The sequence below is a fragment of the Musca vetustissima genome, unplaced genomic scaffold, assembly GCF_032173495.1.
Source record: "Musca vetustissima isolate MV318-11 ecotype Yass unplaced genomic scaffold, APGP_CSIRO_Mvet_v1 utg29643, whole genome shotgun sequence".
Taxonomy (NCBI): Eukaryota; Metazoa; Arthropoda; class Insecta; order Diptera; family Muscidae; genus Musca; species Musca vetustissima.
The window spans coordinates 115,658-136,881 of record NW_026876506.1 but is presented as its reverse complement, the minus strand read 5'-3'; the positions used below and the strand labels follow the sequence as shown (position 1 = coordinate 136,881).

At 33.4% G+C, this 21,224-nt stretch overlaps 1 protein-coding gene across 1 annotated transcript; it reads right to left on the bottom strand.

Moving 5' to 3' along the window:
* Positions 1–11,536: 11,536 nt before the first annotated feature.
* LOC133321068 (endothelin-converting enzyme 1-like) lies at positions 11,537–13,513 on the bottom strand. Its single transcript, XM_061530169.1, has one exon. It carries the CDS (start codon positions 13,511–13,513, stop codon positions 11,537–11,539), a length of 1,977 nt encoding a protein of 658 aa, XP_061386153.1.
* Between the last annotated feature and the right edge of the window lie 7,711 nt (positions 13,514–21,224).

The following is a 21,224-nucleotide window of genomic DNA, read 5'->3' as shown; positions in this document are numbered from 1 at the left end:
GATTAAGATATACCTCCCATATCTATTTTCGTCCGATTAAATGTAAATGGCGTACCAAATTCCCTATATATCTTTCAATTTGAACGAAATTTGGTACAGCGTACTAAATTTGTTCTAGAATGATGTGTGTTAAGTTTCCTGAAAATTGGTCGAGATTAAGATATAGCTTCCATATATATTTTCTTCCGATTTAATGTAAATGGTGTACCAATATCCCTATATATCTTTCGATTTGCACGAAATTTGGCATAACGTAATGAATTAGGTCTATACTGATGTGTGTCAAGTTTCCTGAAAATCGGTCTAGATTCAGGTAGAGCTCCCATATATATTTTCGTCCGATTTAACGTTAATGGTGCACCAAAGTCAATATATATCTTTCGATTTGCACTATATGTGGTATAGTGTACTGAATAAGGTCTAGAATGATGTGTGTTAAGTTTCCTGAAAATTGATTCTGATTTAGATATGGCTCCTATGTAAATGGTGGACTAAAGACCCAAAGTTTGTCCGATTGCACATAATTGTGTACAATGAACTGTAGTTAATATAAGTTAATCTTTGTCAAGTATCATTAAAATCGGTTCAGATTTATATATATATATATATATTTATATATATTCTTTAAATTTATATACATAATTTTGTCCCATTGTAAGAAACAACACTATATCTGGCCAAATTAAAAATTTAGTATAGGTTGCAGAATGACATGTTTATGGCTCCATTTTCGTGTTAATGGTCCTTCAACGTCTGTTAGGATTCATCTGTTGAATATACCCAAAGTGGTGAAGGGTATCATATAGTCGGCTCCGTTCGACTTTACTACTTTCCTTACTGCTTTTTAATTGGTTCAAGTATCTATGTAGAACACATATTTCCTTTCGCCCGATTCCATTTCAATGGTCCTCTAAAGATTATATGTCTATTCTATCTACAGGGTATTGTATATCCTAAGACGTCAAACATACGCGTGTAAAGTTTTGTTTTTGTTAACCGCATACCGCGTTTACCTCATATTATGAAATTAAATACCTTATAAGCTAAACACTCTTTGTTTTATTGAGATTGAAATTCTGTAGAATCGCAATGCTCCAAGTGTTATACAGAGAGCTTCAGAAATAAAAGCAGTTGCAGTTAGACCGCAGAGTAAAACGAAACACAAATAATCGTTCGCAGTGCATTTAATTTTATTTTCTTTTTATTATAAAAAAGAACCGGTTTATTCAAACAATATATTATATTTCACAACATCAAATACTTGAAAAAAAAATGTTCAAAATTATTGTAATTACAACAATTTTAATTACTGTCGGAATAAGTGGCAGTTATAGCAGTATTATCAAAACTTCAGATAACGAAAGTTTATTGGATACAAAATCTTCAACAAGTGATGTACCAGAAATCGCTGCAGCCATATCAACAACGGAGGGGAGTGCATTGGTTAAAGATGACGATGATGCTGATGATGATGACTTAACAAAGACCTCAATTTCATCAATTACGGAAAAACCAACAACTGAAGGTTTACACTATTTACGACGTCACGGACCCATACGTTCAAATAGAATATGTAAATGTATTATTCATGGTCGCTGCTCCAAGCTGGAAGTGTGTAATTGAAAAAGAAAAATGTTTTGTAATTTTTAAATAAATATCAATCTGTTTTGTGTATGTGAAAATTAAATATTCGAATTGTTTACATTGGAGCTATACACTAATTTGGACATATACCGGCAATTAGCTAAACTATCAAGAATCTAACCAAATTCTTGGAATATTCGTTATGAGGTATAAAGTGCTTGGTGATTATATTAAGAACTGCTAAGGACAAATTCGAAATAGGTCAACTTATTGAGTTATGGCATAATGCATTTTTTGCTAGAAACTCTAAAGTTCATAAAGAACCAATAAGGACGGGCGGAGCCGACTATATGATACCCTTCACCACTTTGAGTACATTCAACAGATGCATCCAAATAAACGTCGCATTTATGTGATCTTTACCAAACTGTGAACCGACTAATATCAATCATATTGTCATTGTGCAACCTATACAAAATGTTTCATATGGACATATATAGTGTCGATTGTTTCCAATGGGACAAAATTATGTTCGATTTATTATTATCGATTTAAAGAAAATCTCAATCGGACACCCATTGATTATTTTGAGCCCAATTAACATGAATCCGGGCGAATATATATATATATATATATATATAGGCTGTGTCAGCATTTCTACAAAACGCAATCTGATGAACATTAGGTGTTTGGTGCACCATATACATAAATCGGGGAAAGTATATATCGATCCTATACCCAAATCCGAACCGATTAAAACGAATAAGGTTGTACTAACCTCATTAACTTAATATCGGATGAAACTATATATGGGAGCTATATCTACATCTGAACCGATTTCAACAAAACTTGATACACGTAATATTATAATAACTAAAGTATGTTGTGCAAAATTGTGTGAAAATCGGCTATATTTTGGGGCTTTGGCATTTATTAACAGAAAATCGGACGAAACTATATATGTGAGCTATATCTAAATCTGAACCGATTTCAGGGAAACTTTACACACAGTAGTTATACTAACTTCAGCACGTACTAAAATTTGTACAACCTAATCTGCGACACGTTTCCTAGAAATCGGTTGATATTTGTATATAGCTTCCATATATATTTTCGTCCGATTTTAAGCAAATGGTGCACCAAACTCCTCATATTTGTCAGATTGATATGAAATTTTGCGCAACGTACAAAATTGAGTATACAACAACGTAATTGTGTTTTGTAGAAGTACAGTCATAGTCAATATATTAGGCTGGGGAAAAACAAATCCATTATTTTGATATGAAATATAAGACTTTATTTAATATGCTTAGGAATGTCCGATTTGGGCCAAATATGCACCGTTTTATTGTATAATTTGTTGCTATTTTAAAGGCAACATGTCTCTCTCAAAGAAATCCTGCTCTCTATTTGCAAAAAAAAAAAAAAACTCTAGTAGTCGATTTTCACAATCCTCCTTAGATACCAATTTTTTATCATTAAAGAATCGGACTGTATGGGGGATGCATTAAAACTTCCCAACCAAGCTCCGAAGTTTTTGGCAATTCAATGTGGAACACGACACTTCTCCTGTTGGCTAATTCTGGCAGTTTCTGGTTAATTGTATAAAACATGGTCGATTTTTTTCTGAGCAATGTTATGACTGCTAACATGTCGGTCAACTTCGATCGTTTCTCCAATTTTATCAACATTTTCGACGACCGGCCTACCTGTGCGAGGTGCATTTTTAACATCAAGAATTCCTGAACGGAATTTTCGGAACCAAAATTGCACATAATTGGCTGTTACGGTATCGGAACCATAAACACGATTTACAATTTTAGCCAATTGGCTTGCATTTTCGCCATTTTTAACACCCTGTAACTCACCAAACAAAAAACAGCAACATTTTTTACTGCGAAATGTCACCCTTTTAACGAGCATAAATCTGAAAAAATAATGGATTTCTTTTTCCCCACCATAATATATCAGAACACCTCTTATATTGTCTATCCATGGTAATTTGTGCAGGAAGTCACTGGATTCTCTATGTAGGTACTATTCCGACCGAAGTCGAAACCTATACGTTTTGGTATTATACGTAAAATATTTTGGACATAAAATTAACTAAAAACTTTTGGTTCTTTTACTCGTCTGATTGTAAATATTATATCTGGAATTTATGATCAGAACGATTGTGTAGAGTAACGAATGGTCGGTTCGATTACACTGCTCAGCTTACTGGTTTTATTTTAATTCTTATTATTTTTTAGGTTTCCTTTTGTTGTTGCTAGAACAACGAACGAAAAGTAAGTAGTTAAAATGAATTTAAACACGTGAGCCAGTTGCATTGTTCTTCTGTCACATATGAAACGACGGAATAAACAGGTTTTCTTATAAACCGCTTCTTGGAATTTCTATACATTTAGTTTTAAAAAGAAAAATAAGTATGTGAACGCTAGCATCTCATAATCCCATACATTTTAAATCAATTTAAAATCGAATTGATCTAATAATGTTGTTTGTAACAATAACATGCTACTACAAGGATTAATATTCAAAATGTGTATTCATAAGAACCAAAATTGGCCCAAAGACAGGTTAAAGGTTTTAAAACAGGGATATGAACTTCAACATACCGTAAATTAGCGCGACATTTGTACATTACTGGAACCTGATATTCCAAATTATAGCCACTGCGACGAGAAAAATCAATAACAAACTTAATAATAAGGAAATTATGTAAGGAACCCATATGCGGGGGTTATATCAAAACTTGGACCTACATTTATAAAATTTTCACAAAAAAATTAACATTTTGGCTCTTATAAAGTGTCACTCTAAAAGTGTATCAATATTAATTATTTCTAGTAGGAAGATTTTCTACCCAGTGCGAACCCACTGTCACACAAGACAACTTCTCAGGACCGATATCGATTATTTTTGGAAGGGATGGAAGGGATGTGTATTCAAAGTATCAAATTACAGTAAAATCTGGTGCGAAAAAATCTCTAAAATACCGATAAATGGGGAGAGCCGTTATATGGAGGCTATCGTCTTTCTCTTATTGCATAACAGTTCACCAGCAAAAAAAAAATAATAGTAATCACGCCATACCCCCGAACTTTGACCTATGGCAAATGTTTCTTTTATATACTCAACAATGTCTTTCGTTTCCAATACGAATTCGCCACCCCCAAAATCTTGTCGCACAGTGTAATATACCGACAATTGGTTTATTACACTTGATTTCAATAGACAGAAGGACATAGATAAAGGAGGCTGGAGGAGTCTATAAAATTACTCACCGGCATCACAGTTCTGTTGTCAAATCTACGTTTTTTTTCAGGTTTAAAATTTTGTTCGCAAATAACACAGAAAGTTAAATCCCCCATAATTGCTAAACACACATCGTCATCAGTTTTTAGTTTATTTTACTTCTGAATGCGTATGTCAATTATAAGTTGGAGGTTTTCCCTTCAACAGGTTTCATGAAATCACATTTATTTTTTCTTAATGACATGGCCACAAAATGCAACACGCATTGTGCCTAAAGATAGATCAGTTTTTTCTTGTTTTTGCATACGAATCATTTTAATAATAATGGCAACATAGCTTGCCTCTGCAGTTCCATTTTATTGGCTGAGAAGTGAAGTTGACTGTTTTGTGAATTATATCGAGAATCTGCCTACTTATTTTGAGGAAACACATAATGAAGACTTTAATTTTTGGAAAAATTATAATTACCTTCATAATTTTGGTATATTGTCAAATTAATGCAGCCAAACATAATAATATAAGAGGAAGACATCTGCATAGGATTCCATTGCCCGAAGGTGTAATCAGAGGATCTGGAGCTGTTACAAGAACTCGATACAATTGTTATTATACTGCAAATGGTCAATGTATTCCATATTTCACGTGACAATAATTAAGAAATGACGAACATTAAAAAAAATAATAATAAAATAAATATATATTTAAAAGTGTATTTTAAACAATACAGTTATAGTTCAGCATTTTTAAGGAATAATATTAGTTGTATGAATTAGTTGAAACACGTCATTCGGTATTTTGCAGCAAAATTTTGCGTCAATTGGGAAAAACGACAACGACTAGCCGGCATTAAGGCGTGGATTTTTATACCCTTCACCACACTGTGGTACAGGGTATTATGTCTTTGTGCATATGTTTGTAACAGGCAAAAATAATCGAGATAGACCCATGGTTCCTTTTGAGAATATGCATAGAATCACTTTCTGAGTCGATTTACGCATGTCCGTTGTCCGTCCGTCCGTCCGTCCGTCTGTCCATGTTAAATTGTAAACAAAGTACAGGTCGCATTTATGATCCGAATTGGATGAAATTTGGCATAGGTCACTTATTTGGCCCAAGGACGAACCCTATTGAAATTGGGAAAAATCGGTTCAGATTTAGATATAGCTCCCATATATATATATTTAACCGATTTAATGTAAACAGTCCCTATATAACTTTCGATTTGCACGAAATTTAGTACAGCCTAATCATTTAGGTCTAGAATGATGTCTGCCAAGTTTCGTGAAAATCGGTCCAGATTTTAGATATAGCTCCCATATATAGTTTCGTCCGATTTCATGTAAATGGTGCCCCAAAGTCCCTATATATCTTTTGATTTGCACGAAATTTGGCATAACGTACTGAATTAAGCCTAGAGTGATGTCTGCCAAGTTTCGTGAAAATCGGTCCAGATTTAGATATAGCTCCCATATATAGTTTCGTCCGATTTCATGTAAATGGTGCCCCAAAGTCTCTATATATCTTTCGATTTGCACGAAATTTGGCATAACGTACTGAATTGAGTCTAGAATGGTGTCTGCCCAGTTTCAAGAAAATCGGTCCAGATTTAGATATAGCTCCCATATATAGTTTCGTCCGATTTCATGTAAATGGTGCCCCAAAGTCCCTATATATCCTTCGATTTGCACGAAATTTGGTACAGCCTAATCATTTAGGTCTAGAATGATGTCTGCCAAGCTCCGTGAAAATCGGTCAAGATTTAGATATAGCTACCATATATAGTTTCGTCCGATTTCATGTAAATTGTGACCAAAATCCATATATATCTTTCGATTTGCACGAAATTTGGCATAACGTACTGAATTGAGCCTAGAGTTATGTCTGCCAAGTTTCGTGAAAATCAGTCCAGATTTAGATATAGGTCCCATATATAGTTTCGTCCGATTTCATGTAAATTGTGCTCCAACATCCATATATATCTTTCGATTTGCCCGAAATTTTGCACAACGTACTGAATTGAGCCTAGAGTGATGTCTGCCAAGTTTCGATAAAATCGGTCCATATTTCTATATAGCTCCCACATATAGTTTCGTCCGATTTCATGTAAATGGTTCACCAATGTCGCTATATATCTTTCGATTTGCACGAAATTTGGCATAACGTACTGAATTGAGCCTAGAGTGATGTCTGCCTTGTTTCGTGAAAATCGGTCCAGATTTAGATATAGCTCCATTTTATTATAGATTGATTTTATGTAATTGACGCACCAAGGAACCAATAGGAACAAAACGTTCTAAAGTTAGTATAACCTAACCTGTGACAAGTTTGTTTGAAATCGCTTAATATGTGGATATAGCTTACATATATTTTTTCGCCCGATATCAAGCAAATTGGGCATCATACTCCTCATGTTAGTCAGATTGACATCAAATTTTGCACAACGTACAAAATTGAGCATAGAATTACGTAGTTGCGTTTTCTAGAAGTACAGACATAGTCAACCGGATGACCTATTTATATTTGTTTGAAGTCGATTTACACACTTTATGGACAAATCTAGGTAGATTCACATTTAGATAAATATCACATATTTTATTTCATCCAATTTCATGTTAATAGTCCTGTTTAATGTACCCATAGTGGTGAAGGGTATCCTAGAGTCGGCCCCGTCCGACTTTACTACTTTCCTTACTGGTTAAACAATATTTTTCAATGTCTAGCAGGCTTTAAGGCGCGGATTTTTAAAGAATATTTTTCAACGACTAGCAGGCTTTAATGCGTGGATTTTTAAAGAATATTTTTCAACGACTAGAATCAGATCAGAAACTCAAATGTGAATTTTAAAAGAAAATTTTTAAGGGTGTAGCAGGACTTAGTTTCTGGATTTTTAAAAACATGTTTAAAGGATTAACTGGACCATAGGTATTTAAAAGAAATGTTTGTGTTTCATAAATAATACATGTTTGAAATGTGTGTAACAATAATTTCAATTACATTAAAATAAATAACCGGACGATTTGTTATATTATTTGAGCATACTGTAAATGGGATTTCCACAGACACACATTTATTGGAAAATGATGTGAAATAAGAGTAAAGCTTTACATATCTATGCAGTTATGGTTTATTAATGAAATAGTGCAGTTCGACGTTCGGCAAAACGGAAAGAAGAAATCATCGAAAATCATCATCGAAATGCAGTTTAATTATATTGAAAATATTATTCTTATATTCTTCATTACGATACTACTTCAAATAGAAGCTGATATTAATAAACCACCAATTTTGTTTATAACAAAAACTCGACCAAACAGCTTGGACTCTCATCCACATTGATTTCAAACTTCAAGATGACATGCAATGGAATATTATTTCAATACAAGTTGTGAACAAACAAATAAAAAAATCTAGAAAATAATAAAAATTGGAACTTATCCGTGACATAAAATATTTTTTCCTCATGGATTATGTGCGTGGATTTTGAAACAATTATTTTTTCCTCAAAGATTATAGGCGCGGATTTTAAAAAGGAATAATTTTCCCTCAATGATTATAGGCGTGGATTTTTAAGGAAATATTATTTAGTAGTGTTGGCGGAATATTTGGGATACTACTGTTTGTTGTTTTTATAAAAACAACTATTTATAGGTGGGGAAAGTATAACATTGTCCGCCAAAGATTATATACATGGATTTTAAAAGGAATATTGTTTCTTAAAGAATAAGACTAAATTAGAATATTATGAATAAGAATGGTGAGTTGCATAAAAAACCAACCACAAGCTATATATAACATGGGATAACACCATCAGAGCTTGGATAGGAGAGATCGTAATAATATGCCTGCCTATGCAGTTGCATTTTATTAGCTTGGAAGTGAGGTTGGCTGTACGGTGAAATATCTAGAGAAATATATATCTATTTTTTTATTTGAAAAGCGTGATGCAGTTCATTATTTTTGGAAAAATTATACTCATCATTATCATTTTGATAATTAGTCGAATTGATGCAGCTAAAAATTGTGCTGATATGCGAAAATCCCGCAGTAGATTTTGGATAATAACAAAGACTAAACCTAACTGCAAGCATTTTGTAAATGGTAAATGCATTTATAAAAATGCTAATAAAAATTCTTGGAATGGAGACAGGCAAACATTTAATGGGGCAAATAATACTATTTATTTTTAAGTAATTGAGAAAATTGGAAAAATCAAATAAATATAAATTGAAATAAAATATCGATAATCGTGTCATTGTCAATGTAGATGTTAAAAATGGGACTGGTCTAAACTGGCCAAATATTTTTAATTACGAACTACGCTTACATGTGTGTCGTAGCATCGGCAAATATTTGATATAATAATCTTCAAAAAAATGGCAAACATTAACTTTTTCAAATTCCTTTCTCAAAGGCTAGGGACCAATATACATTTAAGAAAAGATTTTTATCAATTTCTTTATATCCTCAGCCTAATGGCTAATGAGGGTATATATACTTTGACACGGTGTAAATATACCCATTAGTCCACTACTTCTGGTACCTCCCCCACAATGTGGTAAAAATTGTGCTAAAAATAAATGTTATAATAAGATGCAATCGGAATATCCGATTTTAACGAAACTTTGTACAATCTATTATCTTTACCCAGACTAGATCAAGTATGATGAGACCAATTGGACCACTTGTCAATATTTGTCAATATTTATAAATCCAATATCAGGGTAACCTATTACCTCTACCAAGCCTAGATCAAGTTTGAAGATGGGACCCATTGGTCTACTCTTTCTGGTACGTCCCGCAAAAAAGGTCAATATTTTCAATATATATAAATCCAATATCAGACGAATGGAATGTCGATTTGAACCAAATTTTGCACAGCCAATTATCTTTACCAAGTCCAGATCAAGTCCGAAGGTGGGACCCGTCTGCCCTCTCCCCTGGTACATAATACAAAGGGGTCAATATTATATATTTGACCAACATAAAATCCGAAACATCCTTAATTAAACATATACGAAACATATACCTCATATAATTCCGAAAAAATATACCTTTTATAACATATACCTCGAAGACCTCGTCCACAAAATCATAGGGATATATCTGTCTGCAATACCGATTGACACTTTTTTACTTGCTTTAATTCAAAGGACTAGCAGCACTTTAGTCTTGGATATTTAAATAACATTTTTAAAGGGCATGCAGGACTTCAGGTATGAAATTTTAAATTACATTTCTTAATGTAATTTTAGGGGTTTTTTTTCAATCACATTTTAAAGGAATTTTAAATTTTTAAGGGAATAGCAGGAAAATAGACAATTTAATTTATTTGCATTTCAAAAATAGTATTTAGTTGAACATTTTGTAACAATAATTTAATTTCATACCCTTCGCCACGATTGCTACACACAAGAGATGTAACTACAATTCCTATTAAAAGGTACATTCAGATGTATACCGATATAAACCATAGTACGTCATTCTATGCTAATATGGACAATAACCTGCCGATAGAATAAACGTAACCTCGCCGGGAGACCTATGACTTTAAGTCGGACAAAATTAAATATGTGATATATATATAAATATTTGAATCTATTTTAATCATTCTTCTGATTTGTCATTCTGAAGGGCTTTAGTACACCATTTACATTAAATCATACGAAAATATATATGGGAACTTTATCTAAATCTGAACCGATTTTCACGAAACTTAACACACACCATTCTAGACATAATACAAAATTTCGTGCAAATTACATTAAATACAATTGCATTAAATCGGGCGGAAATATATATGGAAGCTATATATAGATCTGAAGTGATTCTTACGAATTTCTCTAGGATTTGTCCTTGGACCAAAAAAATAGGGCTGTAAGTAATTTCATCCAAATCAGTTTATAAATGCGATAAATATTTACAATTTTATTCTCATGTCTTTTTGCCTGTTACAAACATATGCAGAAAGACATAACAGGTTATAAACGACCGATTCCTTATATTATTTCAGCATACTGTACACAGACACACATTTTTGGATTTTCCACAGGAACACATTTTATCTTCTCATTGTAAAATGATGTGAAATAAGAATTAAGTTTTACCTGTCAATGTAGTTCTAGTTTATTATTGAAATAGTGAAGTTCGTTGTTCGGAAAAACGGAAAAATAAGTTATAGAAAAGAATTTTTTTTTTATTATTTGAACCCGAAATGCAGTTTATTTATTTTGTAAATATTATTCTTATATTGTTTATTTTGATGATATTTCAAATGGGAGGTGATGTTAAAAATCCAACATTCCCTCAAAAAATTCCGTTTATAACACAAAGTCGACGAAACAGATTGGACTTTCATCCACATTGATGTCAAATTTATAGAAGACATACAATAGTATATTAATTTTTTATTAATGTGTACAAATAAATAAAAAATTAGAAAATATTAAAAATTAAATTAAAAAAATTACAATGTTTTTTTTTATTTTTTGAGATATTGGGTTTGTAAAATCGATATGGAAAAAGAGAATATTTTTTCTCAAGTATTAAAGGCTCGGATTTTTAAAAGAATATTTTTCCTTCATTATTAAACAAATAATTGTAAAGATATAACACAGAAAAATATTTCTTTTAAATATTAAAATAAATTTTATTTAGCATAATTATATTATAAAACACAAAAATTTAATAAAATTATCTAATCATCATTTTTATTCCAAAATAATAAACCATGTACGGCGCCCCGCTCACAACCAAATGCCCGTGAAAAATCACCAATATGATTGACAGAAAAATTGACAATTTTCCTATTCAGCGTACTCTGTGATGGCCGATGATAACTGGCATCTGCTGTTCCACAATATATTTGGGCAAAATTGAGGAAAAATGATTTCAATAGATTCTCATCATATTGATCTTCTTTGAATGTTTGATAGGCCAATTTCAGGCCATTTATTGCACTGTCCACTTCTTCAGTTTCACCACGATGATGTTGAGCGATGTGCTCAAAATCCATTCTGAAATCCTCATTTTGTATTAACATATCGAGGACATAAGAGAACACCTGACCATAGGCACCGACATCAATATCGGCAATGGTAAATTCATAAACGATTTGTCGAGCCAAAAGATAGCCAATGGAACTGTAAATATATGCCATGGGTAATTCAGGACGATAGTAGGGATGTTGTAAGATTCCCAGCGGTACCAGCACTGAACGTTGTCTTGCCAAAATGTAGGGCAGCAGAGAACTGGCCGTGTCATATTGTTCAAGGGGTAGAAATTCCAGGGCATTGCGCCTTAACCTCATATTCAAATGGCGATGTGTGGCTTGAAAATTAAAATTGTAAATTTTCAAACGATTACCATAATAATCATTGGGGCTGAGATTTAAATTTCGATACAGCTCATCGAGGCTATGCGAGGCCAGATAAACAATTCTCAGCTGAAGAGTACGTAGCTTGGCTCGGAAAAACTTCATCATTGATGAATCGAGATTGTAAACATTTTTATTGAGAACCTTCAGGAATATCTGTTTAATTTTCGTAAACATTTTGTTGACAACATCGATTTCCGTCTCTAGCTCTGGATGATTTTGTTCAAACAACCATTGGGTGGGCAGGGGGAACAGTAGACGGGTGCTTGAAACACAATCTCTATATTCCGTTTTGAATTGTTTGTAATTCAAATAGCTGAGGAATTTCAATTGCAAATATTCACAAACAAATCGTGGGTTGTAGGTCTGCAAAAAATCCACTACCGCTCGTAGATAAGAGATGTTCGTTATAACCAATTCCATTGTGGGATCCAAATTGTGAATGTCGAGCAGAACACTTAGATACTGCAGCAACCATGGCTGATCATTTAAACCACTGACCGTGGTAAAACGCATCTCATCATCCGTTTCATATTTTGTCTTCAACTCCAACAGTTTATTATCCAAATCTTGAGAATCACTCCATAGTGTGCGATATTCCCGTTCGGGCATAAGGAATCGCAATGTTCCGGTGACCACATCATAACGTAAATTATTCATAGTATGTTTTCCCAAATCTTGAGGTCTTCCCAATTCCAGAACCAAAATATTTGGATTTGTATCCTTGGGCACAGCCGCTTCATGAACGATGACATCATTAAATCCATATTTCCGCAAAATAGCCAACATACGTATCCAGTCGTATTGTTGTGGTGTCTGATATATGGAATTTCCCTGGGTAACACTAATGGGCCATTGTAGATCATGTTCATGCGTTTCCAACCATTTTAAATATTCCACTGTTGTAGGTACTTCAGTGGCCAAACAGGATTTGTAATAATCCGAAACTTCGGCGGCATATTTCTTCGACGTAGTTTGACTAACATTCCGCAAAATTTGTTTCAATTCGACATTGACTTCGTAATCCAATTTTGTCAAAGTCTCTTGATACGTTCCACCTCCATTTTCTGGCTTCCAATTGCCACATGCATAACCATAGAAATCGTCACAGGGTGAAATATTTGTATCCATAGATAAGAGATAGAGACGTTCCTGCACATCATCATGCATATCGAATTGATAATCATCGGAAATAGAATTGGCCGATGGCGGGGGATATGATGAATTGGTTTGGGTAAAACCAACAATCACAATAAACCACAAGAGTATTGCAATCAGCGGCAATTTAATTTTCTTCATAATTATGTTTATTTGTTTTCTTAATTTATTTCGGATTTAAATATTTTGAATTTCCGACACCGCCACTCTGTTATCAATCGTTGCGAAATATAAACTGATGTATGGCGTTAGTAGCCCCACTACTGCATCCGCATCTATTGTTTTCCGTACAACTGTAAACGCAATTTCTTATCGCACAATTTCATTTCATGTTTTTCTTTTTTTGTATTCAATAAATTCGCCGTCAATTTTTCTAATCTAAATGACCTTTAGATTTATTGTCATGGTACTTTTTTGCAAACTAGTGAGGTAATTATCAAGGGAAAGCGAAATAGTTGCAATGAAAAATATGTAAATAAATAAACAGGAAAAAATAATAAGAGATGTACATTCGATAGGATCTAACTGTAAATATTCTCCAAGAATCAGGATAATTTTATCAAAATTTTTAAAAAGTCATTCTATGCTCAGTTCGCTGTTGAAAATATCGTGTCAATCGAGCAAACCTAGGCTCAAATTTGAAAGTTATGCAAAATTTTGACACAATCGGACAGACGTGGGGTATTTATAACACCAGTTAAATGTATTCGGTCGAAAAAATATGTGCGAGCTATTTCTCGCTTAACCGATTTCAAAAAACTTAAAACGCTCAAAAATTTTCCATGTTGGTATATTTTCGGCATAGTCTCCTTGGAGTGGTATTCGATATTTTGATGGTCATAGCACGTTTTTTAACTCAACTGACTGCAACTTGATATTTTGGATTCTGATTGGTATTCCCTTTACCTAAAATTATCACTATTGGTCCATGTTTTGGGGTAGCCCCCAGAGAGCGGTACCCACATTATTCGGTATTTTTAGCACATTTTATATTATAGGTTCTTATGAGGAGTCAAATCTTCCCACTAATAATTTAAATTCCGATGCAAGTTTTGGTATAGCTCCCATATTTATATGGGAGCTGATATTTTTATATTTTGAAAATTTAAACCACATGCTTCCCTGTTATCGGCTGTAATTTGGCATTCCGGGTTCTAGTAAGGTAAAACCTATTTATGATAATTATTTTATATGGGTTTCTTTGGAAATAGTCCAATCCCAATTCCGTACGAAGTGAATGTTGTTCGAAAATATTAAGCTGAAATTAACAAAAATAGAGTAGAAACGTATGGCCATTTATACACCATCGGAGGGAAGCTGCACCATATCCCGATTTATCCCAAAATTAAATCCAAATGCATGACAGACAGATGGACGGACATACATACTAAAGTTTACTCAGAAAGTTATTCAATAGTAAATATGGCTCTGAAGGGGCTGAAACTTCCGATGTAATGAGCAAGTCCAAATGAGGTTAAGGTCGGGAGAGAATAGGAACCTATCGTACCATAATATGGTGTACCATTAATATAAAATCAGACTAAAGTATATATGGGAGCAATATCTAAATCTTTACCGTTTTCAACAAAACTTCGCAGACGTTAAACTGAATTTATTTCAGTACGATGTGCAATGTTTTGACTCAATCAAATAAATATTGGAAGTTTGGTGCACCATTTACATAAAATTGGACGAAACTCTATATATGGGAGCTGTATCTAAATCTTAACCGATTTCAACAAAACATCAAAAAAATCAAACTGGACTTTATTTAGTACGATGGGCAAAATATTGCCTCAAAATATTGGCAGGTTGGTGCACCATTTACATAAAATCGGACGATTTTAAATATGGGAGCAACGAATAAATCAACTCAGAAAGTGAATGTGGAATATGCATATATATTCTTAGAAGAAACCATGTGTCTATTTCGTTTCCTTTTACCTGTTACAAACATATGCACAAAGACATAATGCCATATGTATAGTGACTATGTCAAATCACAGACCTATATTGTAAATTTTTCTTCGAGGGTCTTTTTTCACTCCGTTTGGAAAACACTTATTACTCGTATAGACGGGGAATTTTATATGGGATCAATAACAAAGTTTAATTTATATTAATGATTTTCAACATCCAAAAGTTCATAATGCCAAAATCCTGACCAGGACCTTAAAGTTAGACAAAAAACATGGGCAAATCGTTTAATTTTCCTATGAAAATGGTTTTCACTCTCCAAGAGTTCTTAATGCCAAGTACCTACCCAAGTCTTTGATATTACAAACAATTTACGTTACCTTTACCGGGCTTTGGCAAAACACGGACTTATCTTAACAATGTCCGCGGAACATATATTGAAATTTTTCGGCGAAGACGTTGTTTACCCTTCAATAATACCGAGGAATTTGGAATATTAGGTTGAGGAAAAATATTTTTTTTGGTTTAAAACAGTTATTGTCGATTTTTAGCTCCTGGTCGACGTTACGACTGCTAACATGCCGGACAACTTTGATAATTTCTCCGATTTTATCGACATTTTCGACGTCTGGCCTAACTGTGCGAGGTGCATCTTTAACATCAAAAATTCCTGAACGGAATCTACGAAACCAAAATTGAACATAATTGTCTGTTACAGTATCGAAACCATAAACACCATTCACAATTTTAGACGCTTGGCTTGCATTTTCGCCATTGCCAAAGAAAAACTGTAAAATGTACCGAATTTTCTATTTGCTCACTTCCATTTTTAACACCCTGTAACTCACAACGAATGCACCAAACAAAAAACAGCAAAATATTTTTTTACTGCGAAATGTCACCCTTCCAACGAGCATAAATCTGAAATTGTTTGATCGATAATTTACGAGAAATCGATCAGCACTCCGTCTAGATCCTCCCACACAAAATGGTCAAATTTTTTGCTTACAATTCATTTTTAATAGCATGCGAACGGACTATACGATTGGAAATAAACTTTGCACAACCTCGTTGATAAAAAACATAAACCATATATAAATCGAATAATAAAACTTGTGTGTAATTCCGTAAACATCCGCATACCATAGGCTGTTGCTCTACATATATCTATCTGCAATACCGACTGGCCTTTTATTACTTTTATTTTAAAATAAGGTAAACTCGAAATGGTTCACCCTGTATATGAAATATCAACACTAAAACAATTGTCTTCATTTTTATTATTTACATCAATGTTATAAATTCACATCCATCAGTACAATGTACTATTCTCTCTTGCACTTTCTCTAAAGTATGCATCGAACACCCTGATAAGAAATCTCTGAATCATAACATTTCTCTCTCATTTTTACGAGGTCTGAACAAAAAAGAACCGTTAAGGTGTGGTCAAAAAAATTAAACTTTTTTATATAGCCAACGCTTTAAGTTTCAATCGTAGCAAAACGCCTCTCTTTGGTCGGTGTTTCAATTTGGGGAAAAGGAAAAAGTCAGCGTTTGCTAATTCCGGTGAATACGGTGGTTAATGCATTCTAACTGTTTATTTTGGCGAAAAAACTTTGCACAAGGATCGATGTATGAGCCTGAGAGTTATAAAGGTTGAAAATCCATGATTGGGTTTCCCACTATTCTATGTTTTTCTGGCGAATTGCTTCACACAAACGGCGCTTGACTTCAAGGTAATATTCCTTATTGGTCATACGACCTTGTGTGAAGAATTCAAGATCTACCACTTTATTGCAGCACAAGGAATGCTTGGGAAATCCTTCACATATTACCGAACTTGTCATGCTTTTTTGGTCATCCTCACTACGTTTAACCGGCCACACAAAAACTGAACTTGTGTTCTGACCGCAGTAAAGATGCTTTTTTTATCAGATCTCGTTCTCTTGCTCTCATAATTTATGCAAAATGAATATTGTTTACATGTTACTATTATTGGTGTTGTAAGTCTTCTGGTAGCGGTCTGAGGTTTGTTCAATGATAAGAATATAAAATTCAATTTATTTCCTTTTGAACATCGACGAAGACATTTACAAGAAACTTTTTAAACGCTAAAAATGTTGAACATTTTTAAATTAATACTTATATCCTTGTTACTTATTCAAATCGATTCATTGGACCTGGGACGTAAAAATGTTGAAAATGACTCAGTTTCTCTTCAAGCCACAAATTCCACCGAAGGAACGTTTGTTATATATAACATTTTAACGAGGACAAGATTTAATTGCGTTTGTGTTATAAATGGACGATGTACCAATAATCATAAATGTTGAGATGAAAATAAAGGAGTGGTTTCCAGTGTTTATAACTTTTATGAAGTGAAAATATTATACGGAAATTGGAAAAAAATATTATCTTTGTAAATGTGTATCTGCAATAACAAAAATATATGTACGAATTAACAACTAAATAAAAAATATGTTTGAAAAAAAAATTATTTTTGAAAAATATTATAATTTTTTTCTCGATAAGTATCGATCAAACAATTTCAGATTTATGCTCGTTGGAGGGGTGACACTTAGCAGTAAAAATAAATAGTTTGCTGTTTTTTTGTTTGGTACATTCAGTAGTGAGTTACAGGGTGTTAAAAATGGAAGTAGTAGAGAAAATTCGGTACGTTTTACAGTTTTTATTTGACAAAGGCGAAAATGTAAGCCAAGCGGCTAAAATTGTGAATGGAGTTTATGGTTCCGATACTGTAACAGCCAATTATGTGCAAGCAGTCGTAACTTCGCGCTGGAGCTAAAAATCGACCATAAACATTTTTTAAACCATTTTCGCAAAGCTGAATTCAAAAAGAAGTTCGATGTTTGGGTGCCACACCAATAAACACAAAAAAAGTAGAATGGATTCAATTTCCATCTGCGAAGCCTTGGCCAAACGGAATGAGATAGAGCTTTGTTGGGAAGTTTTAATACATCCGCCAAACAGTCCGGACTTGGCACCAAGCGATTATCATATTTTTCTTGCAGTGCAAAATTTCTTTAATGATAAAAAATGGTATCTAGGGAGGATTGTGAAAATAAACTACTAGAATATTTTGCGAATAGAGAGCAGGAATTCTATGAGAGCGGCATTATGAAGTTACCTTTAAAATGGCAAAAATTATACAACAAAACGGTGCATATTTGTCCCAAATCGGGCATTTTTAATACTCCTAGGATGTTTAATAATATTATCCTTATGGCAAATTTCAACCAAACTTTGCACGTCATAATATTTCTCCCAAACTTAGTTTAACTTCTAAGTTGGAATAAATCGGTCCCTACAAATTTTATAATGTCATGAGAACGGACTATCAGATTTGAACCAAACATTGTAAAACCTATTATCTCTACAAACAGTCAACATTTGCAATATTTATAAGTCAAATATCAAGCGAATGGAATTTCCGATAAATTATTAAAAGTTAAAATGTAATGTGTGTAATCGTAAAAGTTTTCCGATTGAGACGTAATGTGGCATAGCTATTGAGTTTATCTGTACTGACATGTTTTTCATTGAAATCTGCTCAGATTTAGACTTCGCTCCCATACATATTTTCGTCCGATTGTAGGTAAAAAGTGCGTCGAATTACCAAGTTTTATACTATTAGGACGAAATTTTGAATCTCTAAAGTTTCACTGAAATCGGTTCAGATTTTCATATATTCTAAAATATATCTTCGTTCGATTTATGTAAATGTTCGATTTTATGACTGACACGAACATATTAGCATATCGTACCAAATTAAGTCTAGAATGGCGTATTTAAAGTTTTGTCTGAATCAGTTCAGTTGCATTTTATATACCCTTCACCACACTGTGGTACAGGGTATTATGTATTTGTGCATATGTTTGTAAGAGGCAAAATAATCTAGATAGACCCATGGTTCCTTTTGAGCATGTGCATAGAGTTCTTATTAGGTAGCAAATTTCTCGATTATAATTTATAAATATAGGTCCATTTTTTTAGGTAGCCCCCATATAAGGATACCCCCAATTTTCGGTATTTTGGGGTTCTTGAGCGCGTTTTTCAACCAAATTCTTTGTAATTTGGTTTTTTGTAGTCGTATATGGTAACAAAACTCCCTGCCAAAAATTATTAATATTCGCCCCCTTATTAGGGGTAGCCCACATATAAGACCCTTTTTATACCCTTCACCACACTGAGGTACAGGGTATTGTGTCTTTGTGCATATGTTTGTACCAGGAAAAAAATCGAAATAGACCCATGGTTCCTTTTGAGAATATGCATGGAATCACTTTCAGAGTCGATTTATGCATCTCCGTCCGTCTGTTCGTCCGTCCGTGCATGTATTTTTATGTAAATGAAGCTCCATACAGCCAATATTTATCCGATTGCGACAAAATTTTGCACAGCGTACTAAATTAGGTCATTGATGAATGCGAAGTTTAGTTGAAATCGGTTCAGATTTAGATATAGCTCCCATATATAGTTTCGTCCGATATAATGTAAATTGTGAACCAAAGTCCCAATATTGATCCGATTGAAGCAAAATTTTGCACAGAGTACTGAATTAGGTCCCCACTGATGTATGGGAAATTTCTATATCTACAGGATATTGTAGATATTAACATGTTTTGCATGTATCCATAGTGGTGAAGGGTATCATATAGTCGGCCCCGCCCGACTTTTGAACTTTCCTTACTGGTTTATTTTTGACGGAAAAATAAAAATCTCTAAAAGAGTTTTATTTTAACGAAAAAAATGACAATCATTTTTAACTGTTAAAAATCAACGCTTATTTTTTCTGTTGAATAATAAGTCTCCACATGGGGATTGAGAGCGTTTTCTCATGTTAACCCAATATCCTCAATGGGCTCGTCAATACGATTGGTATATGACACTATAGGGGTCCCATTTTCAAAAATAACGTTTGTTTTCTTATCTTATTTAGGTGTTCCTCAATCCCTTTACAAATTTTTGTAGCCCTAGACAACATGGAACCACCAGGCCGGGTCGGAAGTCAGCAACTAACTTGGTGTCTCTTAGTTTCGATTTTTCTTTTATTTCATCAATCGCTTTCCTTTCGTAGATGTTCTTAGTTTTGAGAAAAGTAAATTTCACCACGGGCCAAGACCGATGAATACGGTGATTAAGGCATAGTAAGGCAAAATCATCGATGTATAAGCTATCGCGTTATTATGGTAAAAAATCCATGATTGTTTTTTTCCACAATTCTGAACGTTCCTGAGGAATTGTTTCGCTCAAATGGTGCATAACTGTAACATAATATTTTTTATTGACCTGACCCTACGACCTTGTTGCAATAATTCACGAACGTTGAAATTAACTGTTTTGTATTACACTCGTATATGAAATGATTTACGAACTTTACATCAATGAACTACTCACACTAAATAAGCCATCGACCATACGAACACCCTGCCAAACTGATAAGATTGGAAAAACAAAACAGAACAAAAGATGGACTGGAATTCAATAAAATCCAATTAAGATTGCAATTCAATTTAAATTGCTTCGAGTATCGTATCGTAGCAGACAACAATACTGAAAACCGCTGAAATGTGGAAGGAAATGGTGTTTAAAATTTAATTATCGAATGTGTAAAATACTCAAATTATTCGAGAACAGTTAAAAAAGTCAGAGGGTCCGAAATCGGATCATTCAAAATCTTTATATGTGGGTTATGTCATCGTTAATTGTTGCCTAGAGAAAAAAAATACCAAACAACAGACACTCCGGTTTTTAATTGGGTTTAAATTTCAATCGAAATTTAGTAGAAAATCAAATGAAACCGCATACATTTTAGGGTAAACCATTTTAAAAACATTGATGTTATTGGACTCATTTTTAACTTCATTGGTATTAGGAATTCCCATTGAGCAAAAATTCCCCCTACTAAAATTGA